At 38.0% G+C, this 25,052-nt stretch overlaps 1 protein-coding gene across 3 annotated transcripts in view; it reads left to right on the forward strand.

Moving 5' to 3' along the window:
- The window catches only part of ORC3 (origin recognition complex subunit 3), a 36,758-nt gene extending 12,086 nt beyond the window's left edge, over positions 1-24,672 (forward strand). For 2 of the 3 annotated variants that reach the window (XM_035559444.2, XM_035559446.2), the window contains 14 exons: positions 374-507; positions 2,093-2,252; positions 3,054-3,167; positions 5,014-5,147; positions 5,644-5,707; positions 9,153-9,269; positions 10,175-10,254; positions 14,213-14,346; positions 16,800-16,885; positions 17,387-17,484; positions 18,393-18,534; positions 22,180-22,296; positions 23,372-23,451; positions 24,525-24,672. In XM_035559444.2, the coding sequence (XP_035415337.1) occupies positions 374-507; positions 2,093-2,252; positions 3,054-3,167; positions 5,014-5,147; positions 5,644-5,707; positions 9,153-9,269; positions 10,175-10,254; positions 14,213-14,346; positions 16,800-16,885; positions 17,387-17,484; positions 18,393-18,534; positions 22,180-22,296; positions 23,372-23,451; positions 24,525-24,630 (1,566 nt within the window). In that variant the 3' untranslated portion in view covers positions 24,631-24,672. The remainder of the gene's footprint in view (positions 1-373; positions 508-2,092; positions 2,253-3,053; positions 3,168-5,013; positions 5,148-5,643; positions 5,708-9,152; positions 9,270-10,174; positions 10,255-14,212; positions 14,347-16,799; positions 16,886-17,386; positions 17,485-18,392; positions 18,535-22,179; positions 22,297-23,371; positions 23,452-24,524) is intronic. The other variant, XM_035559445.2, reaches the window with a different exon arrangement.
- Positions 24,673-25,052: the final 380 nt, after the last annotated feature.

Raw genomic sequence — 25,052 nt, forward strand, 5'->3', positions numbered from 1 at the left:
AGTACCTGCAGTTTTTATTACTGTGTAAATGTATAGAAAATGGGCAACTTCCAGGTACCCAACTAAAATCTTTTTCCTCAATCCCAACACACTTTTACTGGTTCTGTCCCACAGAGCTGTCCTTGTTGAATGTATTGTTGTTTGTTTAGCTTTTAAAAATGTATTTATTCTTTGCACTTCCTGCTATGCAGGACAGAAAGAAGAAAATTTGCGGTTCTAGATGCTTGTAATATGTACAATTGTAGCAAAATACGTACGAAATATGTACAAAAAAAAGGTCAGCCACGTCACTTTGGAGCATTATAACATTGTACACATGTGATTCAATCTTTTTATTTTACTGTTTATTAATGTATAACCATTGTCTTTAAAGAAAACAGATTTTGAGACTCCAAGCAAAAAAAGAACTTCTTCCAGACACTGGCAGTCTCCTCCAGTTGTGGTTATCTTCAAAGATATGGAAAGTTTCACCACAAAAGTACTTCAAGACTTCATAGTTATCAGCAGGTAATGTGACTTGAAGTTTTGTTCTTCCACTCTGTTACCCATTTTCTACTGGCAACTGTTTAGAACTGCAGGGGGGGTTGAACTAGATGATCTTCAGAGGTCCCTTCCAACCTCGGCCATTCTGTGATCTGTGATACTGGTGTAAACTGTTTAAAGGTTTCTAGCTTGCTAATAGAAGTGATAGAAATTCTCTGGTTTTATATAGTTTCTATGTTGACCAGGATATGTAATGAGTAACTGACTACTTCAGGTGCTTCTGTCCTTCCTTACTACTGTTTTCCTTAATATCATCTCCAGCATTTCAATCAATAACCCCTGCTACTCTCTAAAAAGAGCATCTTCTGTTCAGTTACAGTAGGATCAGGGCTGCAGCTGTAGAGTTAATTCAGTTGCAGCATGAACATCTGACATCACCTCTAAAAATGGCTAAGCAGTTTCACTTGCTGTGAGGCCTGCAATAAAATTTTTTGCTACTTTAAATCTGGCAGATGGGTTCTCTGGGGAACATTTCAAGATGTAAAAACAGAAATCATAATCGTCTCAAAATAATTAGGCTGTAGGGCAGGGGAAGATGAGGTTTTAATAGCTTTTTAAGTGTTATGCTTTATTTTGGTTTTTGTAGCAAGGATAGATACCTCATCATGAGCATATGGAATGCAGTGGAGTGTAGTTCAGGTCTGTCACAGTCTACTATTTGCAAATAAATTTTTAAAGTAGACTGTATTTTGTGTCGTTAAGGCTCCCCCCTCCCTTTTATGTTTAACTCTATAGGATGGACTTTTTAGGAGTTAGAGAAATGAAATAATTGTGGGGTGACAGCTGAAAGGTCAAAAAGTGTGGCTGTGGTAACAACAAAGAGAAAATGAATAAATTGTCCATTTTAACCTAGAAGGGATTTAAGATAGCAGAATTTGTATCTGCTTGAAACTGCAATTAAAAAAAAAAAAAGGAATATAATGTTGAAATAATACTGAAAATACTGTACTAATGCTGTTCCCAGTGACTACAGCATTCGGTCCTGGCTATCAGTTCTCAAAGCATATACTAAAAAAAACTATCTGTAGGAGATGGAATCTGGAGAAGTTGAATTTTTTTTTTTTAAAGTACAATGGGAAGATAGAACTTCAGAGAGGTTTCATATTTATTTTGCTGTTACTAAGTTGTTTAAAATTTGTAAATGTTCTTGCGACTGTTAGCTGTTCAAAGTCTATTCTCGTTTTTCTTTATTTCTTTGGAAAAAAATCAAATGCTAAGATTCAGTTCTCTGAATATAACTTTTTGGGAAGATAGGGTCAGTGCAATACTATAACTGAAAATGCTTTTTATGCTGCTTCCTGAAATTTGAATCATAAAATATAATTTAATTTGGTTTTCTGCTTTAAGGCTTTAAGTAGCTTCCTTTTTTTTCCCCTTTTACTCCTCATCAAAACTTCTGGTTTACTGGCAACAAATCTTTTAATTTGTCCTTTTCTTGCAGGTAAGTCATTTGAGCTCAGTGCTGTAGTAGTAATAGAATGTGTTTGATTTATGATTTTCTATAATGTAACTATTATGTTTTTTCTCCCCTCCCCACCCCATGATCTAGTCAGCATATCCGTGAATTACCTCTAGTACTGGTTTTTGGAATCGCTACATCTCCAATGATTATCCACAGCTTACTTCCTCACTCTGTTTCCTCTCTGCTGTGCATAGAGCTTTTCCAGTCCCTTTCCTGTAAGGAGCACCTGTCTACTATAATTGACAAGGTAATTCCCTTTCTAAATAGGAGTGTGTGTATTCAAGAACAGTGTATGTGTGTGGCCTCTACAAGCAAGTTTTTCTGAAGCTTTTGGAATGGAATCTGTTCCTGAGCTGTCAGTTTTGGAAATATCTACTCGTAACTGCAGAGCAGCTTATTAATACCAAGAGCTTCCTCTCTACATTGATAAACACCTGCTTTCATCTTTGATTTACGTTGACACCTGTGCATGCATACTGGTACAATTACAGTTTGACATTCCCACATCTTCATTAGACTAGTGCTTTGATCCAAGTTTGGCTTTGTTCAGAAAAGGATAGCCTTTAAAACAAATCTAAAAAATGAGCTCAGCTTTAATTCTGCCACTTGTCAAAAATTAGCAGAGTTATCCAACAGTTATTCATACAGACGCTTTGCCTTTGTGATTTTTGGTGTAAAACTTTTTGCAGGATTTTTGAACATGCTGGAAGTAGTGACATCCTTGGTTGTTACAGAGATCTGTTTTTTTACTGTTTGTTACTTAAAAAATAATGCAAAAACAACCTTAAGCTAAAACTAACTTCAAACATTGCTTATTAGTAAAAGGAACTTAGAAAAATGGGGTGTAATAATAAACTGAAAGTGTTTGCACAGGTATTTGTTCTAGTAGAAATACAGTTTTTACAAGTTGGCAGTGTATTTAGTATCTCATTTAGTTGCATGTTAACATATGCTGAGAGTTGTATTAAATTGTACTTACAAATTTTGCTAAATTGAATTCAGGAAAGAATTTCTCCTATGGCTACATTTTCCTTTTTGTCTCCCTTAGGTTCTTTTAACAACCCAGTTTCCACTTAAACTGAGTGAGAAAGTTCTGCAGGTTCTCATCAACATATTCTTGTACCATGATTTTTCTGTCCAGAATTTTATCAAAGGCTTTCAGGTAGGTGATGGTAACAAGATCTCAAATAATGGGTGCTGAAAATGAAGTCTTATTACTAGACATTGAAAAGATTGTTTTGGATCCTGTTCTTGCTGTCACTGAAGTGAATGAAAAAAATGCCCTTTGAAAACATCCTGGTTCTGTGAACAGGTGGGTGTTTCTCTGCTAAAGTTTTAAAGAAAAACTTTTAGGGCCACGTATAAGGAAGCATTTAAAAATCACTTTATTAGCTTATTTTGCCACAAAAGAAAGGTATATTTAAAAGTTGAACTTAAAAAGGTGACCTGCCTTAATGGGGAGGAAAGGCGTCTGTATTGCTGTAGGTTAAATTGTGGCTTGACACCTCTGGCAGAACTCTCCAGTTGGATGTGTATTAAGTTGCTGTTCTGTTCCTCTGCACCAGGTTCTTGGGCTGTGAACAGAATTTGTCATGGTGTGAGTAGGCTACACCAGTATCTCTTCCTCGCTTCCCGCTGGAACTCTTCTGGAATAATTTCTGAATGCACACTGCTTACCTTTACAGAGAAATAGGAGCTGTAGGACCACTTGCTTTGTGCCTCAGAGTAGGTGGTTCTTGTGCTCCAAGTAGCTGTGCAGCAATTGAAGAGTTACCCTCTTGGAAGGCAAAGTGGAAGACTTTATAAAGTTTACTAAAAATTAATAATTAAAAAAAAAGTCCATGCAGAGTATTTTTTTTATTGGCTTATGTTTGTATCTAGATGTATTTCCACGTCTGAGTCTCTGTGTAGCTCTTCTGGATTGTGGACTAGAGTTTTCTGAGGAATCTTTCAATGCAGGATTGTGAAATTGTGTTTCTTTTTTGATTGGTGCCACAAAGGAACCTGTTAGTAAAACTTGCTATTTTACAGTCCTACACATTGAGAGTGTGTTGGGTTCCTTGATTTTTAAGATTCAGTGATTGCCCGTGGCTTGGAGAAGTATCCCTGCAGTAGTGCCCATTCTTTCAGACAGACCTATGCGGGCTTCTGTATATTTCAATTCCTCTTATTTGAAAGAGTCACCATAATTTAATGATTCCCCACTGGCCTGATGCGGAAGTACAAGTCCTAGCCGTCACAGGGTATGGCTGTGTCTTTGTGCTTTAAAATACTCAAGTAAAGTGCAAAGAAGCAATTTCAGATCAGATTTCCTAAGTGATTTTACAAGGGACGACCGCCTGATGTTAACATTTCTGACAGGAAGTGTCTTTCCCCTTTCGTTTTAGTTTTAAATGGTTTTGGTGAGGTGGTTTGTTCGTCTGTTTTCTTGTGTTTTTTAAGACTGGATGTGATTGAGATACGCTGCTAGGCCATGATACTAGGAATATTCAGCACAGATGAAATCAATGATAGAGCATAATTTATTTGTGCATAGTAAGAACTTAGCAGCGTCTTTTTGTCTACGTGAAACAGAAAATGAAGTGAGAACATGTGATAAGTTTGCTTATATATTGCAGTTGCTTTTCATATCTTTAAATGTACTCTGTTATTTATGAACATTAGAGCTGAATATGTAACCTGAAGAATGCAGTAATTTCCATAAATGAATAGAAAATATTTGACAGGCTATAGTTATGGCTTTGCAAGAGGGGGAAACAATGAGGTACCGCATATGAATAGCGCACAGAGCAAAAAGGTAGTTACATGACTGTATTTAAAACTGAATAATCAGTGTAGTGTAGTGACGTGACTTGCGGAATATATATGAACTGTAATGAATTTTTTTAAAGGAGTGCCATTACTACCATTATAGAGTATGCACTGTAGGGATAAGAAAGCCTTAAAAGGTAGATACAGCAGGGAGGATGAATTTTATTAATGTCACTGGTTCTTGCTTTCTTTTTCAGCTCTGCATTGTGGAGCACTTCTATACCCAGCCTCTTAGTGTACTGTGTTGCCATCAGGGAGAATTAAAGAAGAGAATAAATTCTTTATCACATAATCAGTGTGAAAACATTCGAAGGCTGCCCTCTTTTAGAAGGTAAGAGGGGGAAATAAATTTTGGGACACTCACATATTTAGTCAGCATTGGAAAAGAAAAAAGGAATCTATAAACTTAACTGATAACTGTAGGCTACTTGAGCGTATGTTTGTATAGCAAAGGTAAATTCATCAAAAGGAGGACAGTTCCAAATATTTTCAGGAACCCTTTATCATCTGGTATGGAGAGTACAGCTTCTGTGGTTTGCAGTCTGTTGCATCACTTGGACTTTTTTTTTCCTCTTGTACTTAATACAGAAACGAGCTATTATGACAAGTTACCATAAATCACTTCTCAACTTGTTAAGCTGATATGGAGCATAATCTCTAGGGTTTAGTTGTGGCTTTTCAACTTGCTGTGATCTGGCTGTCCCTTTTTGAATCTTTTCAAGTAAATTCTTATATTAGCATAAACGTTTTGAAGTTTTTAACCTTATAACCTTTTAAGCACAGTTTACATCATAATTTTTGTGCTTCCGTTTTTCCTTGCCATACAGGTACGTGGAAAATCAAGCATCAGAGAAGCAGATTGCACTGCTGACAACAGACAATTTCTTAAAGGTAAAATTTTAAGAATGCCTTTGGAGAGCAAAAAGTAACTTTCCAAATGTATTGGCGTATCTGGAAGATGATAAATTACATGATTAGGATGTATACATCTGTATAACATTTTTTGTACAGTGCATACTGTGCTTCATATCTAGTAATGGAGAATGAGAATCCACAAGTCATAACTCCAAATCTCTAGGCTTGCTGGGTATACCTTTATAAAAAGCTGCACAGCTTTTCTTATATCACCTTTTAGCTATGTGTAGAAATCAGAGTGCTTAAAAAGAAGGTTGCAAGGTTTATTTATGGCCTGGTCTTCTAATGCTTACTCAAACTGAGAGTGCAATGGTTGAAGAACGAGTAAGTAATCTTAGAGGTTACTTCATAAGCTCTTACCCTTCCACAGTCTCTGATTGAACTCAGTAGGGCAGACTGGGTCCCAAGGTGCACATTCACACCAGATGTTGTACAGGATTAAAACTTTGTTGCATGCTTATCTGGAGGTTTGTCAAGTGATTAAAATCAGGCTACTGCTATTTGTGAGCACTTTAGGAATTCATCATACAGTGAAAGAGAAGTGTGTTTGTAATTTTCATTAGCTGAACCACTCCCTGTAAATGCATTGCTGAGGATAAAGCATTCTCTTAACTTCATCTCAGGTATAGCTAACCTGTCAGACAAATGGTACAACCAGAGATAAAGCTAGTATTATGTGAGCAGCCTGATCTAGTGGGAGGTGTCCCTGCCCATGGCAGGGGGCTTGGAACTGGATGATCTTTAAGGTCCTTTCCAACCCAAACTGTTCCATGATTCTGTTAATGTATCCTAGCAGGTCTTCCTGGTCTTTTAGAACTTTTCAGATGTGAAGAACATTGTTAATGGTTGGAAGAGAGCAAACAAATTTGTGCGTGCAATGCGATTCTAGTAGTCAAGGCCAGAGATGATTTATATGGGATTTTATGATCTGTAGTCTTCAGTGTCAAAAATAGCCTAAGCTATTGCTGTTTCTTTGCTGTTTATTCACACCTCAGCAGATGTGCCAGCACAACAGCTTGCATGACTGCACTATGAATATAATCAGAGAAACAATCCAACTTAAAGTAACCTGACCAAAAAAAAAAAAACACACCCCAAAAATGTGGATTTGTTTCTGCAGAATAATTTCCCCAACCTGTTCTCTCTGCAGGTGCATAAATGCTTCTGTTGAAATAACAGGAATGAAAGAAGGAAGGAGTGGAAATGAGCAGCAGTGGCTGTTTCTTTAAACAAACACCATTTAATGGGCTGCTACTTTAAATTTTAATATCCATCAGTATGTTTAATAAGTATAACGTACCCCTTATTTTGTAAGTCTATCCCCACCATGGAAGTTTGGGGAGAAGAAAGCTGGAATTCTTGTGCATATGATGCTTCCAACCAATTGTACCTTAAGGCGCTAGTTCTAATCTCTGCTATAGCAGTAGGACTGTTACTGCATTGCCAAGCTGGTAGCGTTACCTGCTTGGGAAGGAAAGACCCTGCTTTTGCATTGATAAGCTTTTGCATAGATTTGTTCTGTATGCCTGTACATATTCTTGACCTACAATATCATTTCTAACTTTGGAAATACTTTTGAAGATGTTACGGTTGTTCTTCATACAAATTTACTGTTCACGTTCAGGGCTAGGTAAGCTTGCCGTTCAGGCTTATCAGCCAAACTTGCAATATCCTGTGTCAGCTGCTATTTGCTTTCCATGTTGTTACCACTTTTTTTTTTTTTTAGTAACTATGGGAGGAGTTCCACCTATTTAGAATAATCTGGGGTTAAATGCATTCTCTCTTGGCAGTTTTACATCCTAATTAATTACAATGTTGTCTGAAAGTGTTCATGGCAAATTTTATTTGAAATTATGTAAATATGTCGATCTATATGGAAAGAATGTTGCATGGCCTTCTGATATTGTTTTCAACCTCTTCTAAAGCAGAAATAGGGAGGGAAACTGACTGTCTTTCCACTCTGTTATTTGGCAAAATACATAGTCTTACTGCATTTTAATTTATGTAACCTCATCGGTTTTGATCTGAGAAACCAGATGAGGGGAGTATAGATGCTATAATGCTCTCAGTTTGAGGGAATAAGATTGATTTAGCAGCATTAAACAGAACTTGTTTCCTTCTCTCAGCTTTTTTATGGTGAAGATTTATTTTTTTAATGATCCTGCTTAGAATTTAACTACAAACTTATAAATGTCTGTCTTAGGGACTTGGTATGACTTGGAAGTTGTTTAAATGATTGTTAAACCAATGACCCTTAAATTTTAATAGATAAAAAGTTTATGGAGAGAAACATCTTAATGCTTTTTATCATCTCAAACCTTTTTTAACATTGGAAAGCTCTCTGCAGCACTAAGTATCTTCGTTACTTTTCAGCCTGCAGTATGATACTCACATCTTTCCATTTCAGTCTTCCTTATATTGCCAGCAGCACATAACTTTTTTGGTTTTGTTTGTTTGGTTTGTTATTATTGTTGTGGGTTTTTTTGTTTTATTTTATGTTTGATATCTGTATTTTCAGCTTAACTTTAGTGAATTTCAGTGGTTTGTGTGTGTTTTTTTTCTTTGTTTTGTTTTTGTTGTTTTGTTTTTTTTCCTCTCCATTTGGAATAGTATGTTCAGAGTTGATGGAAATGGTACTAAAAATGTAGACAGCCCTGTTTTTGTCTTTTGATCTTTGACTGAAGTCAGATGAGAGAAGATTTTTTGATTCATGAACTTAAATGTAATGAGCCTAAAATACTTAAATACAGCTACCAGAAATTGCTAGTAGGATTTTCCAGAAGCCTTGTATATCCTTCCAAGGGAAGCCAGTGATAATGAGGTGCAATCTGGTAAATTCAATAGCAGCAGTTCATAATTTCTTTTTCCTAATACATGATTTATTTTTTCTGAAGATCTCAATCTATGAATAAGCAAGACAACTTAAGAGTGCGTAGAAGCAACAACTCTAGAACATTTTTCTGTGAAATTTTCTTTTTATGTATACCTCACTAGTAAAAACAGGAACCACCCATAATGTAAGAAATATATTTTTAAATATACTTGTAATATAAAAATGCAAATAATAAAGATTTGAATAAAATTAGCTATATAATTTCTCAGTGCATATTAAAAGTATAGTCCTGTTCGTTGTGAGATGACACGCCAAACAACAGCTAAATATAGTTACAAATGATAAGATGATAATGCTAATCAATAACAACTCTTCAGTGAGATGGAAGAGGAAAGTGAAGTTTATGCAGTGTGATTGCAGCAAACTGTTGAAATAAAACTTTTCTGCATGGTGGTCTTAATTTAACGCTGGGGATTTGTCACAGCACACCAGAATGTCAAAACCCCAGAGTCATTTTAAGTACTTCGTGAGAGTTTTAAACAAATGATTGTCAGAATGACTTATAAAGCAATTATTCTGTCACTGTAGGAAACAGCACAGAGGTTGCTGGAGGACCTGAATGTTTACCATGAAAATTATTTTCCAGTTCTGCGATGTCTTCATGTTTTCACATCTTCTCTCCCAAAGTATCCTTTGGGCAAGCAGGTGAGGTACTGTTATTCCATTTTAGTGAAGCGTGTTTTGTTGTTTCACGGTATGACATCTGAACAAGTGTTTATTCTTTCTCAATATGTTCTTTTCTGCTGGTTTGCCCTCTACTTCCCAAATGGAGGCATTCTTTCTTGCTGTGGGCAGAGAGGAACAGCATGGGTTTTCTTTAGTGCTGGGGATGATACTTCATCAGTCAGCAGGAAGGAGTTTGTAGGAGGAGGCAGATGGACAGATCAGCAAGAGACTTGGCAGGTTGACTTTCCCACATCTGGAACGCTCTGTATGTATTGCGGACAATGTGTACTCTTCTACCACCTAGAAGAGTCAAATTCAGAGGATGAGACTGAGTTCTAACAACCTGTACAAAAAATGATAGCAAGGGAACAGTGATAATGGCTCTTAATAGCCATATTGCTCTAATGTCATTAAATCTACCTTCTCATGCTAAGCGATTTCTTCTTCCATTAAAAAAATAATGTATTCTGTGTGTGTGCATTTGTCTGTTAGTTCTCAGTCTGTTACACACTGTTATTAGAGTCTGGCCCTAACTACGAAATTGGATTGAACTGTCCCAGTATTTGAGATTTAAGAGATGTTTTAGCCAGGGCATTTGATTCAAGTTCCTCTCTGATCTCTGCAGTTACCTGGTGCAGAGCGATATATATATATAGACTCTGGCAGGTTAGTTGTGTAAGGTAATAAATAATCTCAATTTCTGTTGCGGTCATTCTGCATCTCTGAGAAACAAGCTCCGAAGGATTTACATATTACTTTGAAAAGATTGTTGTAGGAGTTCCCCACGGCTTCGCTTATAAAAAAACAAAACAAAAAAAAAACAACAACAAAAAAACAAAACAAAACAAAAACACGTTATTCTTTCTTTATCTTCTGCATAACAGATCAGGGAGCTGCACTGTGCATGTTTGGAAAACCGTGTGTGGGAGACAGAGGAGTATGAGTCATTTCTTCAGCTAGCAAGGTGACTTTTTCCTTTCCATTTTGTTTTAATACCAGTGTACACATATAGAATATCAGTCATCTGTTATCCTAGAACTTAAAGCTGAGGATGTTACCTGTTTGGAAGCTTTGCAGCTAGTTGTGGGGTTGTTTGCAAGTATAATGGCTTTTTTCATTTTCTTTTCCTACCGTTTTCTGTGAAACTCAGCCAGATTCTAAAAACTTCTTAGGCCCTGTGTAATTATGCCAAAGCCATCAAGGTGCCTTTGTGTGAATGAGAACATAAGTTGGACTTTGTCTTTTAAAGTATGATTGTGTTAGAAATTCTTTCAGTATGTTATTGTGCTGTGTTTTTGAAGGCCTTCTTATTAACAGTTGATCAATGAAGTTGTTAGTTTTAGCTTGTCTAAGTTGTGACCCGTTCTGAAAAAAGAGAATCTGTTCCAAATGAGTAGTCGACGCCTTTCTTATTTCTTATTTACTGCTTTTTTCCTTTTCGTAAACATTTCTACCAGTTTGTACAGGGATTGTGCTAATTTTTTTTGTGCTGTTGTGAGCTTAGGATTTTAGGAGAGCCTGTTTAAAATAGAAAAGTCACCTAAGGCAATTTTCATAATAGAAAACCTTTCAGTTGCAGTGTTGCAGCTACTGACTTCTAAACATGCTTTATCATGGCAAATGACTGTTTCCTGATAGCTGCATTCATTCAAATAATGCATTGTTTCTGTCACACAAGGAGCTGATACAACACTTGTTACCATAACTGCCTCTGCAAGAGCCTCTGGCCTTGTGAGGTTTGATGTCTGACAGGAAAACTGAATAGAAAAACCATGTCAGTGTTGGGTGGAGGGTTGCTGTCTGGGCTCATAAGAAACATTCTCTCCATACTGTACCTTCGCCATACTGAGTTTCTCTCCCACACCACCACTTTTCTCTATTTTTATTCTCATCCCTTTGAAAGGATTACTTGCTTGAGTTGTCATCTCTGCAGTCATTCCTTCTTAATTCTTTTCTGACTCTCTGGAATCCTGACAGCACTCAATCACTTATCAGCCCGTGTCTACAAATGTGTCATTGTGCTTTCCTGTACTGTCTATTCTGTAATCTCTAGTAACTCATGGTCATTTTTTCCTCTCCCTTTTCTCCTCCTATATTTAATTTGTTTTCCTCCACTCTGAATTCATCTGCCTCTTAGTTGATACTACCATCAGATTCTGGCTTGCTCCCTCTTTATTCTTACCAGTTCATCTCCCTCATTCTGTTTCTCTCATCCTGGCACCCACTGTGAAATACCACTCCTCAGGGTAGAATAGATAACACCAGGTAGAAAATAAAAGGTAGAATAGAAATAGCAGTGATCAGGGTTATTGCTTTCACAAATTATTATTTTTTTCTAATTCAGGAATTCTGTCATTTTCTTAACTCCTTCAACGTGATTCCTTAAAATACTTAGAATTCTAGCTGTGATTGTATTTTTTTTAGCTTTTTCTTTAACTCCCTTCTCTGTTTTACGCTTATTTTCTCATTTCTGATTTTTTTTTTTTTGCATAGTATTATGCTGCTATCTTTTAGAAGAAAATGATAAAATGTGATCTTTGTACTTCTACTCACAATCTCCCCCTCACCTTCCTATGCTCGCCTGTGGAAATTATTGACTGTTCTGTAATATCTCTGCTTTCCCAGGGGCCCTGCCACCTATTGATATTCCGTATGTTCACCCTTCCATTATTCTTTTTGATATTTTCTGGAGCGCATCTCTTTTCATTTAGGAAGTAAAAATTGAGAAATTTTTGATCAGCTTATTTCTCAATTTGCAACATGATCTCACTTTTGCTCTTCATAAATTGTTTGAATGAAGGGTTTTCAGTTACCCTGAGTTCCTTTTTCGTGCTTTTGTTTAGTTGGTTTTCTCTGCTTCAGCTTTTTCTTGGACTGCTTTTATCCCTCCTATTCAGCTGAAAGTGCTTTCCTCAAAACTAATGTTTCAGGTGATCTAACTTTAGCAATCTGGGAAGTAGTTATTCTATGTAAAGCTAGTTTTCTAGAGCCCAGAAAATATCATGGGGAGAGGGAGAGTGTGTGAGGTTTAGCAAGTAATTAGTCCAATCAGAAGAGAGATAATGAAGAGATGTTGGAGTATGTCTTGCTTCATTGATTTTGGGGAGCTAACTGGTTTGGACATCTGGCCAAGATTTTAAGTGACAAAACTTTTTGAGGACAGTCTGACCTATCTTCTGTCTTGATACTGTATTCTGCTTTTGCCTTCTAATCGTTGATGTCACTGGGCACATACTGCTTGCTGCTCATCACAGTCCTGCCCTTCCATGTCATTTTGTTGTTCACCTGTTATCCCTTCTTCAGATGATCCTTGCTTCAGCATTCTGAGGGAGTTTCTGTGGACTTCATCCTGGCTTCCTTTCTTCTCTTTCATAACTCATCTCTGAGTAATAAGAGACATTTATTGGATGTCTCTGGATGATCTTCCTTTCTTAATAGCTTTCTCTGATACCTGGAATACCTTGCAGTAATCTCAGGCACAAAAAAGGCTGAAAGGGATCCTTTTCTGTTTCCCAATACATAATAACCATATAACCATTCTTTTGCCTGTTGTTTGGGACTCATAGCCCAGATAAGTTCTCCTCTAGGCTCTTGTGTCCAAGACGCTTCTAGAACTTGCAGGTTCTTTCTGAATAATACTTCTAAAATAAATGAATGGAAAAGAACATCTACTCTCAGATTTGTAAATCTTGTCATACTCTCTTCATCTTACATGCTTAACTATTGCAGTGTTTTCTCATGACTGGAAGAAGGCTGTCTTGTTTATTCATTATCCTTTGTAAGACATTAAATATTTTCTACTCTTCTGTGGTCAAGGTCACCCTTTCTTTTTGTTAGCTCCTGCTCCTTTTCTATACAAAATTAATGTATCCGAAAGCAACTGTTGACTTGCAAAAATCCATAACCATAAATCAGATACAAATCAACTGCCAATCAGAAGCTACAGCGTGAATTGCGATTGTCCTTCCAGACATCGACAAAGCCACCCTAGACTCTTACACGCGCATCCTTGAAACTCTGAGACAATGTTTAGGTAGCCGACAGGAGACCTACTCCCCTCGTTTCATTGCTTTGGTATGGTCCCTTCTTTGTGTATCTGTGTTTTTGCTGTCTTCTGCAATCCTTAAAACTGTTAGCATCTTTGTTTTGTGCTTCTTAAAGATGAAGCAAAAGCACAAGAATGAGCTGAGTAGGGCTGTTAGTAACCGCAGCTATTACGAATGTGAGATAGTTCAGAACCATTGGGTGTGTCGATTGGAATCTCTTGCGCTGCATGAAAAAAGTGATGTGAATGCATGTGAAAAGATACTGGCTTGGGGCAATGACTGATTCTGGAGTTCACTTAAATTGCTTTGATAACTTGTGAATGAAACTGAGCATTGAAATGGTGACGTGTATAAAATACCCTAATAAATAAATAAAACTAAGTAAATGCTAGGCTGGAGGTTGGACTAGATGATCTCAAGAGGTCCCTTCCAACGTAAGCGAATCTGTGATTCTAGGAGTGGCTAGATTCATACCAATTAAATACAGAAGGCAGTAATTTAAATTTAGTTTGAGAACTCATTCTGAGTCACAGAGAGTAATGGATTTTTTTGGATGTGTGAATATATACTTACCTGAAAATTACAACTCTATGTACCTAGTCAGTCTTTTAGGTAGAGTAGAAGGAAAGCTTTCCTTGCCAGTTCTTGGGGGGTGGGGAAAGAAAAAAACTGAAGGACATCTATCCAAGTTGAACTGTTGTGGTTTTATTTGTTTGTTTCTCTTAATGACAGCAAGAAAAGTTACAGCGAGACTGAATGCTTGAAATCTTGGAGGCTTTCTCTTTTAAAATGATTTTTTTCAAATTACCATTTTTTTTCCAGCTAAGGACATTGAAAGATGTTTCATCGTTCTGTGTCAACAATTATGTCTTTTAGGATGTTGAATAAGTGTGATTTGGTAGCCATGCTTCAAAAATGTGTGGAAATTCTTATGTCATCTCCTGTAAAGGAGTTTGATAAGACAGTAGAGAAGTTGAAGGAGTTCTTGACCCAGTTTCAGAAACTAGAAGGTGGGTGTGCATTATCATACGTTCCTTTGCAGATTATATTGAAGCTGTTCTATAATGGGACAAATGGGTATCATTTGCTGTGATATATCCTCTTACTGTACCAAGTTGTCAAATATTTCAGGATTGTTTTTAAATACACGGACACAAATATGCCATTTATGTTTTATTGGTTTGTGGTTCATGCTTTTCTATAATGGAAGAGTGATGTAAGATAAGAAATTGGACAGATCAGCAAACATTACTCACTAGATCTGTCATATGTGTATTCTGAGCATTTTACCAGATGTTGCAATCATTAAAAACATTTAACAAGTAAAAACAGATTTTGAAAGATAAGTAGAAGCAGGCTTCTTTATGACAGAGTATTTAATCCAGATATAGATATTTCTATATTTTGTATAGATGTTATTTTATCCATACCTTCAGTTAGATTCGTATGAAAGCTAGGACACCCACTGTCAGTTGTCCTGGCGCTGCTGACGTGCTGTAGCCTGTCAAGTCCCAGTATTTGGTTATTCACGGTACGAGGACGTATTGGAAGCTTTAGTAAGGGAAATGAGTAGCAGTTTTCTGTCCTTCAGAGGCCATATTCCATCTGAAATGGGAATATGACGCATTCCAGCACTCTTCTGGAATAGGAACTGGGTTCTTTCCTTGAGCTATGAAGAAGTGTTTCCCCGCGTTTCCCTTCGGAAGGTGAAGTGGTTACCATCTGGTCACTTTTATGTATACTAAACCAAGGTCATTGTCAGTTGTGGTTGCTACCTTCCATTTAGACGAGCAGTGAATAAGTCACCAGACTAAAATTAATTAAAGTAGATGTGCCAATGCTCTAGGGTTACTGGGGGGTTGCTTAAAAGAATTGGTTCTTGTCTGTGCCTTGCATTTGTGAAAAAATACAGTACTGTCGGGGCTGTGGTACAGGAATGTGGTGATCCCTTTGAAGAGGATGTATTTGTCACTGAAGGTACTGGCACTGAAGGATCTGAACTACATTGGAAGGTTCATCTAATTTGGAAAAGAAAAATTAAAGGGAAACACATTAAAATGCAGTCTTCCAGAAGTATTGGATAAAATATTAGGACTTTTACCTTGAGGGAATAAATCAAATCAAATCAAAACGGGAAAAAAAAATCAAGGAATTCAGGGACATGCAGAACTTTAAAACAAAGAAGGCAGTATTTATTTCAAATATTGATTTGAAGAAGTTTTTAACACAAAGAAAGTCTAATGAGTCCGTGAATGATCCTTGTTTTCAAAAAGGATTTAAGCTGTAATGAAAAAGCAAGAGTTGGGCAATTAAAATAAGCCTTAAATGAATAGATTGCTGAGTTAGGTGACTTCTTCCTGGATGTTTCTGGTAGTGTTGATCTTTAGCAGAAGTGTTCAGAAGTCTGCCAAAAATACTAAGTACCCAAATCTCCCTCAGAGCCTTTACAGTGAATGGATAGCCCAAAATGTTTTGTTGTTGGTGGTGTGTTTTTTAAAAACAGTCCATCTTCTTAAGACTTCCTAATGAATTGGAAAATAGCAAAACATGAAGCTTGAGGAAAGAAAACATGTTCAGTCTATTTTGAGCAGAAGGATTTGATTTTAAAATACCTCAAGTTAACTGTATCAGTGGAGAGAGGAAGTTCTCTGTTTTTGAAATCTTTAACAAAATGCAAATAGTAGATAAAATTCCAGTGAGCTAGATATTAAGTCTCTGCTGCTCATTCACATGGAGGTCTTTTAAAAGCATTTTTGCTTTGGCTTTGCTCTGATAGCATCAGTTTGGGTTTTTTTGTTTGTTTGTTTTACTTTTTCAGAAGAAAGAATGAATTGGCAAATGTATTAGTGAATGTATTGGGGTATTAGCGAATGTGTTGGGAAAAGGTCTTCCAGGACTTGTGCAGTGTGTGCTTGTGTATGTGTGCTGTTGACACTGAGTGTTGGAGGAAAAAAAAGAGGTTGTTTTTAAATGTACATTTTAATGATCACTTCAGTTCTTAGTACTGTTTCTGAAATTTTAGGGCAGAGTTACTTGATACCGTGGGCCTGAGCATTTTCATAACTTTCAATAAAAATTGAAGTTACTAGTTTTAGCTAGTCAGCTTTCTTTCTCCAGAACTGAGAATTGCTAAAAATGGATCAGCACTGCAAGATATTGATCAAATCAAGATTCTGTAACACTGAAACTTGGCATCAGTCTGCAGTCCTGCCCTATTCACTGATGTGTGTCGAAACACCAACTATAGAAGATAATTTTGTTGCCGTTTTCTGTTAGATCTTTTCTGTTCATACTAAGGGAATTACAGTGATGATTTTTAATGATGTTGACATCTCCTCAGAGGGCAGTAAAATATATCAGCTCATTCTACGTAGGTCACCAGAAAGCTTTTATGGATCATGATTGTTACTGCTGGTCAGAGCTTTACCTGTGATCTGTAGGTGAAATCTCCCTTTTGTTCTAGTAGCAGAAGCTTGCCAAGAACGAGATGAGTCCGTATCGTCACAAAAGGAGCTCCAGAAGAAGACAGACCTTTATCATCTTCAGAAGGTTAGGCCTGCATAGGCTTTACGGACTAATTCCTTCACTGAATCGCTCTTAAGATGTATTTGTCCATGGTTAGGTCTTCCCTGCTTTCTGGAGCTCTGCCTAACAGTTCCGTATAAGTAACTTTTCTTAAAAATGAACGAATAGTAACAGTTATGTATGTCAGACCTACCTAATGAATAGAAAATAATAGTAAATATCTGTCATAAACTAGGATTTTGAAGTGCAAAATAGTTTGTATTTTTGGGTCGAACTTGTAAATTACATTCTGCCCAACCCATATTTCTTCAAGCTTGAGGCTTGAAGAATTAACCTAACTCCTTACAAATACAAGAACTGAATACACTGGCTTAAATAAAAATAGCTGCACGATCACAGTTAGGATCATCATTAGTGAAGACATGCCAGCAAAAATTAATTATACATGTTCAACATACACATTGTTTTCTCCAGAGAATAATTACTTCCCAGGTAGTTTTATGCACCACTTTTTCTTTTTTAAAGACTTTGTTGGAGTTGAAGGAATCAAGGCGGTCTAAGAAACTGACAAAGTTTGAAATGCTTCGTTTTGAAGTTGTTGACTATATAGACAGTGTTGTAAGGTGAGCTTTTCTATTTTATACTCCTGCGTTAGTTCGCATCATAAGTTAAAACGGAAAGTTTGCTAACAAGTTAACATGGGAATAAGTCTTGTCAAAATTATGTCTTAGTCCCTGTGGTATGAAGCACGCTTTTTTTTTTTCCCCTTTCTTACTCTTCCTTTGAGCACTCTGAAAAAAATAATATTACCTGTTTTCCATAGGTTAGAAGTAATTGGCACATAAACTGACAAACTTATTTTGTCTACAGAGTGAAGTTGAGGGGAGGGCTGGGTGTATGTTATGAAAGTCAAGAGTTTTTACTCTAATCTTCGCTGATCTGTTCTATTTATGAAACTATAGATGCCAAGTGTGATATCCTAGCAATTTTCGGCAAGTAAGGCATAGCAAATAGGGTGCTGGAGGCAGCTTTGTAGATGAAAATGGAAAGGCTTGGGGTGTGTGGGGTAAGAGGTGAAGGCACTTGTTAACTGTGCAGCCTTAGTGAAGGGAGGTGGCAGGTTGAAAGCCTGCTGGTGGCATGGGTGGGGGAAGAGAAGCTAACAGAAGTGTCAAAAAAAAAAAAAAAAAAAGCTTCAAATATGAAGATAGAGATGGCCTCAAGATGGATCAGTAAGATTTGTGGAGTAGAGTACCTAGCTGGTGTTAGCATTTATGCCCGTATTTTTCAGTTTGTCTCTGGCCCAGCTAGAATTCCAAGTTAAATCCATCAGATGCAGAGTTGATAACTATTGACTTCCCTGCTTAAAATTGATTTCATCCCTTTTCATCTTTTTTTTGGGGGGGAGATTTGTCAGTACTGGTTGAAATACTTTGTTGTAGTCTCTGACTGCAGTAAAGTTGTGTTGTTTTCCCTTAAGGTAAAGCTTGTATCTCCCTTCCTCGCCCCGTACCTCATGTTGCTTTTTCAGAAATTACCTTGTTCCTGCAGACCACAAGACGCTGCATGAGATAGTGTATTTCAACACAGCCAGTGTTCTTCGTGAGCACTTGAACGCTGCCCCACGGGTTGCACTTCACACAGCTCTGAATAACCCATACTCCTACCTGAAGGTAAGAAACGAGTGAGTTGTTTGCAGAGCTGGAGTAGTTTCTGAAGGCTGTACACGAGGATGATGTTAAAGTCTTAGTTTTGCTGTTTCATGAAGCTTGGCACACACTCAGATGTTTTGCAGAGAACCAGCACGTCAGTGTTGATAAGCAACTGGGGACTTTGCTAAGAGCTAGGGAATCTGGCTGGCTGAAATAAAGAGGCTGATTATGGAAAGAGTTTTATATGGGAAAGCTGTTTTCCAGAGCCTGTTCTAGTTGTGATCTTTTCTTCTATAGATGTAGCAAAGTCATTTTGTCCCCCATTATGAATGGGAGGACTGTGTCCAAGGGAAAAAATAGCGTCGGGGGCTTTTTCCAGAGACCTGCTTTGCAGTGCTGGTGCTGAGCCCTCACTGTGTAGGCTTGCTGTAAGGTGAAGGCATAGTGAGGAAATTTACAATAGCTTAAAGACAAACATATTTAAAGGAGTCCTTTTCTTTTTACATTAATTTCAATATTTGTTGTGTATTGACATCCTGTCTTTTCTAAGCCCAAGAAAAGAATTTTCATTGATTCTGCTAGTGAACCTGACCTTTTTCTAGAGAAGAAAACCAGCCTTTTTCCCAGTTCGTTCATGTATCAAATTCACGGGATGACCAAAAGAAAGGAGAAGCACACAATTTGGAGCAGGAGTGAACATACATTTCTCTGGTTTATCCTTGATTATAGCATATAGAATATAGATCATAGCATATAGAATATATATGCTACTTGGAGTTATCCTTGCGCCTTGACATTTCTCTTTAAAAAGTATGATCACAGCTTTGAAAAAGACATTGGTTATAGGTGTATCTGTGTGTTTATGTGGTACTTGAATCAGAGCCAACACTTAATTACCAGAAACCAAACTCAATAAAGATCAGTCTTTGAAATCCACAGCCCAGTTTGCGTTGGGTTTGTTTGGCACCGTGCCTCTATCTGAATGAGGGTTTTGCTGTGTGCGGGACTTTTTCTAAAATTGCTTGGTCTTACTTGTGAAAATGGCAGTTAGCAAGTGGGCTACCACTGAGGAAACCTAATATGAATATCACTAACTTATGCCGTAGAAAAACCTGTAAAGATTAGGCAAGCTAGCGAAATCTAGCTGCTAATGTGTTGAATGAGTAGTCTCTTTGATGAGCTGACAGGACTTAAAGTCCTCTGTCATCCTGCACTTTGTTCTTTGACGTACTTCAACATGTTTTTGATGTTTGAGTAAATTGTGGAGGTTTTGACATAGTTTCTAGTAGCAGCAGTATTGGCTGAGTACCTTGCTTAGCATTTTTAACCCCCGTGAGTCAAATATTTTTCTTGATTGTACCTATGAATTTTGTATGGCTTATATTTCCCTGGGATGTGACCAGAGCAAAGTTCTCTAGAGCTGTTCCTACCGGAAGACTAGGACAGAAGAGGATCTGCTTCAGTGGAGTAATAGGAAATGATTAATAATGTGATGCATTTCTTACAGGAGTCTAGTGCAGTTATTTATTTAGCTAAATACGAACCAAAGAGCATACTTATCCTGAAAAGCCAATGCACACACAAAAAAGTACAATTCTGTTTTCGTTGATCCCATGAAAATACAGCAAGTTGTAACCTGGAATCAGCAAGTCACTGCTTAGGGTCGTATCAGCTCAAGGAAATACAATTTCTGGATCTTCCCAGAGTTTAGATGGTCATGCAAATTTTGTTCTTGACCTTGGGGTAGAAAGGGCGTTTTTTTTCACATTGATCTCAAGGAATGAGCCCTGCTGCATCCTGCCTCTCAGTCTAGTTTCCTTCCAGGGACAACTTGGGTGCTGCAGCCTCAGGGAGCTGAGGTTTCCCCGCACGCAGCAGCAGCTCCCTCATGGTAAAGATGCTTGTGTGAGGTTTAGCTATGTATTAATTTCTACAGATGAGCCTGTTCCAGTTGTGTCCTTCTTGGTTTGGGTAACTAATCAGGCCTTAAATATGAGGAATTGTTAAGTTGAAGCACCTTGCCGTGTCTTGGGCAGCTCTGGCATCTTGCTTCCATGGAAAAGAAGGGCATGGTCCAGGTGCCTCTTCCTTTCTTCCCAGTAGATCTGCTCTGGTGCTTGCTGGATGCTCTCCTAAGCCAATTCAGGTTTTGAACTGACAAGCTTTAGGCTGGTATTAAAAACAAAATCTGAAAGATCAGAATTCAGTGCAAAGCATCCAGCAGCGCCAGAGTTAGCACCAAGGCGAGTGGTAGGAAGCCACAGAGTTAAGAGCAGTAGCAGAGAGGAAAAGAAGTGTAGGGCAACCCCCGTGGGTAGTGGTGAGCCACTAGGTCACCCAGAAGGTGTAACTCCACCTCTGCTAGTTGGTAACACAGTAATAGGGTTGGACTTGATGATCTGAGAGGTCTTTTCCAACCCTAATGATTCTGATTCCTTAATTGAAACTATGACAGTATGAATTAGTCGAGTAAATTGATGTCTGGGCTGTAACATTTTTTGAGGTTTTAGCCGTGTTACTGAATTTATCTGGAGATAAATGATACCTAATTAATGAACCGATACCTAATTAATGTCATTAACCTGTGCTTTTGTGTTCTTTGTACAGAATACATAAACTTGAAAATTGTTAGGCTTTCTGAAAATTGTGAAAAGTCTCCTGCGTGCTGGAGTCCATACTGAATCTGAGCCTCACAAATTGCAGGAACTGAGATAGATAAAATGTAAGCTAAAGATTCCTGAGCAAAGTTGTGGGTTTTGCCCAACCTTCTTTCCTATCTTGAAAAGCTTTTATTTATGAAGCTATCTGTGCTAGGGCTTTATAGACTTCCCAAGTCTGGCATGTGGGTTGGCGTATTTTTACTGCCATATAAGAGCATTTTAGCAAAAATTTTTAGGAACTGAAAGGAATGATCCATAGTTGTTTTATTAGAGGAGCTGGCTTCTTAGAGTATGTGAAACTGAAAACTGAATAAAATTATGAACTGAGGTGAAATGTCATAAATTTCTGCAGCCATGCAGAGACTTTCTTCTAGCTCTAGTGGTTTTTGGGTTTTGTTTTTCTTTTAATCACAAAGTAAATGGTTTGGTGCTGATGACCTGGATTTCCTGACATACAGAACAGTTTGTGAGAAATCAGACTTTTGCCTTTATAGGTGTTGAGTTTCAAGCCAGAGAAATGATTGTAACATTTCAAAGATAAAACTCTGAGATAAAAGAAACAATTTTGGTTTTTAGCCCACGTGACAGACTTTTGCTAAGACTTTCCTTTCTGAGGGGGGATGAGGGCCTTACACAGTAAGGCCTGAGATTAATCATGATAGGTTTCTTTTCCTGAATCCATAGAACAGAGTATTTCTCTCTAGAGAAATAGGAAAAAGCCCAAGCAGATCATCATTTGAATAGAGAATGCCTAAGTGGAAAAGATGGTAGAAGGAACACAAGGAGTGAAGTAGCTAGGAGAGTTGTGGTTTTTTTTGTGTGTGTGTTTTGTTATTTTTGTTCTGTTTATTTTTTTGCACCATCAGCTTAGCACTGAACACACAAACAGTAAACATTTGGTTAAAATACTTACCATGCGAATTTCCTGGTGCAATGTTGTATCCAGCCTTATAGATTGTTGAGGATTTAAAAACTGATTGAGGTTACTGCCTTTGTCTTTCATCAGAGTCAAGCTTTGAGAAGCGATGGAGGAAGCATTTCTAATAAAGCCCCTGACATATGCATAGTCTACAAGCTTCATTTGGAATGCGGCAGATTAATCAATCTCGTTGATTGGTTAGAGGTATGTAACGATGCAAGCAGTGCCTCCAGCTGCTCTCAGTATTTTCCTGATTTACCTCTTTGCTGTGTGTTTGCTTTTCTGTTGTGCCCCTCAACAACAAACTCATTGCCTGCCTCAGTCCCTCCTGCACAAGAACACGGTGTCTCCAGATCACCAGCCCACAGAGTCCTCCCTCCCGACTGCTGTGAATCATTTATTTCCAGCATTGTTACTCTGTGGTGAAATTCTTCTCTGTTTCATGTTTGCAGATCAGACGTTACGCTTCACAAAGCTACCTTTTTCCCCTTTAGGTATTTTACGACACTTTCAGGGAAACAGGGAAGTGCTACCACTGAAGAGTGGGGCTTTGGGGCAGAATGCTTATGCTAGGGAAGAGCAAAGCTTCAAGCTTGATACCCTGTCTCATACCATGACCAAAAGGGAGTGTAAAAAGAGAATGTGCATCAATATGATACATTCTCTGAATACTTCCCAACAGCCATGTTTTAGTTCTACTATTTCCTAATCTGGAATGTTTTCTTTGTATTTTGTTAAGTCTAACTGGATTACATTAGCAGTGCAAGTTTTCAGGAACCACAGCAGCTTGTGGGAAAGAACTGTTGAGCTTCGCTACATGCAGTGGGGAGAACACTCCTCTTGCTTGTTCTGAATGTGCTTCATTTGCTGCTGCCTTGTTGGTGTATTGGAAGAGAAAGTGGACCTCAGATCTCTATCCAGCCTCCTGATGTCACTCAATTTTATAGATCTCTCTACAGCCAGCTTAATGTTTCCAGATGGTTTACAGTCTCGCTTTCTGTATTTTTTTCTGAGAATGGGTCAGGAACCAGAAGTGTATTTAGAATTTAAAATGTAGTCATGAGTTCAGGGAGTCACATTCTTTCATTGTGTTCCTTCCGTGGTAATATGTAACCTTGCTTGCTCTCTGGATTGCTGTGAAACTGACATTGTCACAGAGTTACCATTCCGAGATCTCATTCCCCCTGAGTGACAGTGATTAGCTCAGAGCTCGTTATTTTATATGCAGCTCTGCCTGTTCATGAAATGTGTTAGATCTGTGCTGCTTTTCCCTTTCTAGGCTTTCTCAACTGTGGTGACGGCAGTTGAGGGACCAAATGCAGATGCACCTTCCTCAGACCAGGTGGATGATGTTATCCAGTATCCTTTCTCACTTCGGTCTTAAAATTTATTTGACATTCAAATGCTTATGGGATGAGTGAACCAAGATTTTTAAAATGCAGCTTTTTGTGTGCTGATAACTAATTCCAGGAAAAATAAGACAAGTGGTTCAAGCAGTCTTTATGTACTATATGTGCAAAGTCACGGAAACGGATCCTGTGAAATAGTTGGGCTGGGGGTGGTGAGGTAAGGGAGCAGCTTTTGTCCAGAGGAACATTTTGGATCTGAAATAGAAGCAACAGAGCTTGAAACAAGATGAAGCAGCTGTTCTGAGTTAAATCATCTGAGAGTTGGTACATCTGCTTATGCAGGGGGAGAGCATTACTGAGGAAGAGAGAGGACAGTTGTGACCTAGAGAGGAGATGGAAAGAGTTGGTAGTTTATTATTATGGGGACGACTGAAGCATTAGCAGAGGAAATGCTTATGAAGCAGTATCTCTGCAGAAACCGTGCGTTCTGCTACCTCAGAGCTGAGGCTCCTAGTTTGCCCAAAACATCCGTCCTGATTCTGCAGATCTTGCTTAAGAGGATCTGAAGGACGAGCGTTGGAACCAAAACTCATGGCTACAGCAGTAGTGCTGCCCCAGGGGTGAACAGCTGTATGAGAAGCTTAACTACAGGGCAAGTATGTGTATGTGGTGATACTATGCCACTATACCTCTGCTGTTTTATGAACACCCCCCCCAAAAAAAAAAATTCTATGCAAGTATCTATCTCCCCATTTGCTTGTTAATGGATCTGAAAGTGGAAATTCTTCTGAGAGACATAAAATTGGTATCTTTGTAGGTTTAAAGCTTCTCTTCGTATGAAAAGGCAGGCTTCCTTTGCCACATTGTTTTCAGGTAGCAAAAAGAAACACTGATTAGATTATTTCTGCTTCTCTAGGCCAGGTATGATCTGTCCTCGTTTCCAACAGTTTTAGTGTGCAACACAATGTTTTGTGTAATCAATGCTTACCATAACTTAGCAATCTTCTCCTCTGAGAGATGGTGGTGTCCCTGTTGATTATCGTCATTAAAAGTGTATTTGGTTTCCTTGACTGACATGTCCAGCGCTCGTTTTATTCGAGCAGTTTCTGAACTGGAACTCCTGGGTTTCATAAAGCCTAGCAAGCAGAAAACCGATCACGTGGCAAGGTTGACATGGGGAGGCTGTTAATGTGCCACCAGAACCTTAATAAAGCTGTTCTTTGTAATGTTGTGCAATGGCTGTGTTCCCACTAAACTAGTCTTAACTAACTTAGCATGCTGAGTCCAAGTCAAGTCAAGGATGACTGAATGCTGAGATACATCCCCAGTGCCTGGAGGAACTTCAATAACAATGTTGTTTTTTAACACTCTGCCTCCATGTTATAATGCGCTGCTCTATTGCTGCTTGTGTTCCAAATACTGTACCAGTGTGCCAGTTGTAATCATCTTTGATGTGTAATACTTAACGCTATCCTGATACGATTCAGGATGCCAAGCCAAAATGAGAACAGTGGATGTGTCAGCTGCAGAAGTGATGAAGCAGCATTATTAACTTGCTCACGATCTGATAGGATTTGAATCATCAGTGTAAAATGCCTTCCACGTCCTTGA

Source organism: Cygnus atratus, chromosome 3 (assembly GCF_013377495.2).
Source record: "Cygnus atratus isolate AKBS03 ecotype Queensland, Australia chromosome 3, CAtr_DNAZoo_HiC_assembly, whole genome shotgun sequence".
Classification (NCBI taxonomy): domain Eukaryota; kingdom Metazoa; phylum Chordata; class Aves; order Anseriformes; family Anatidae; genus Cygnus; species Cygnus atratus.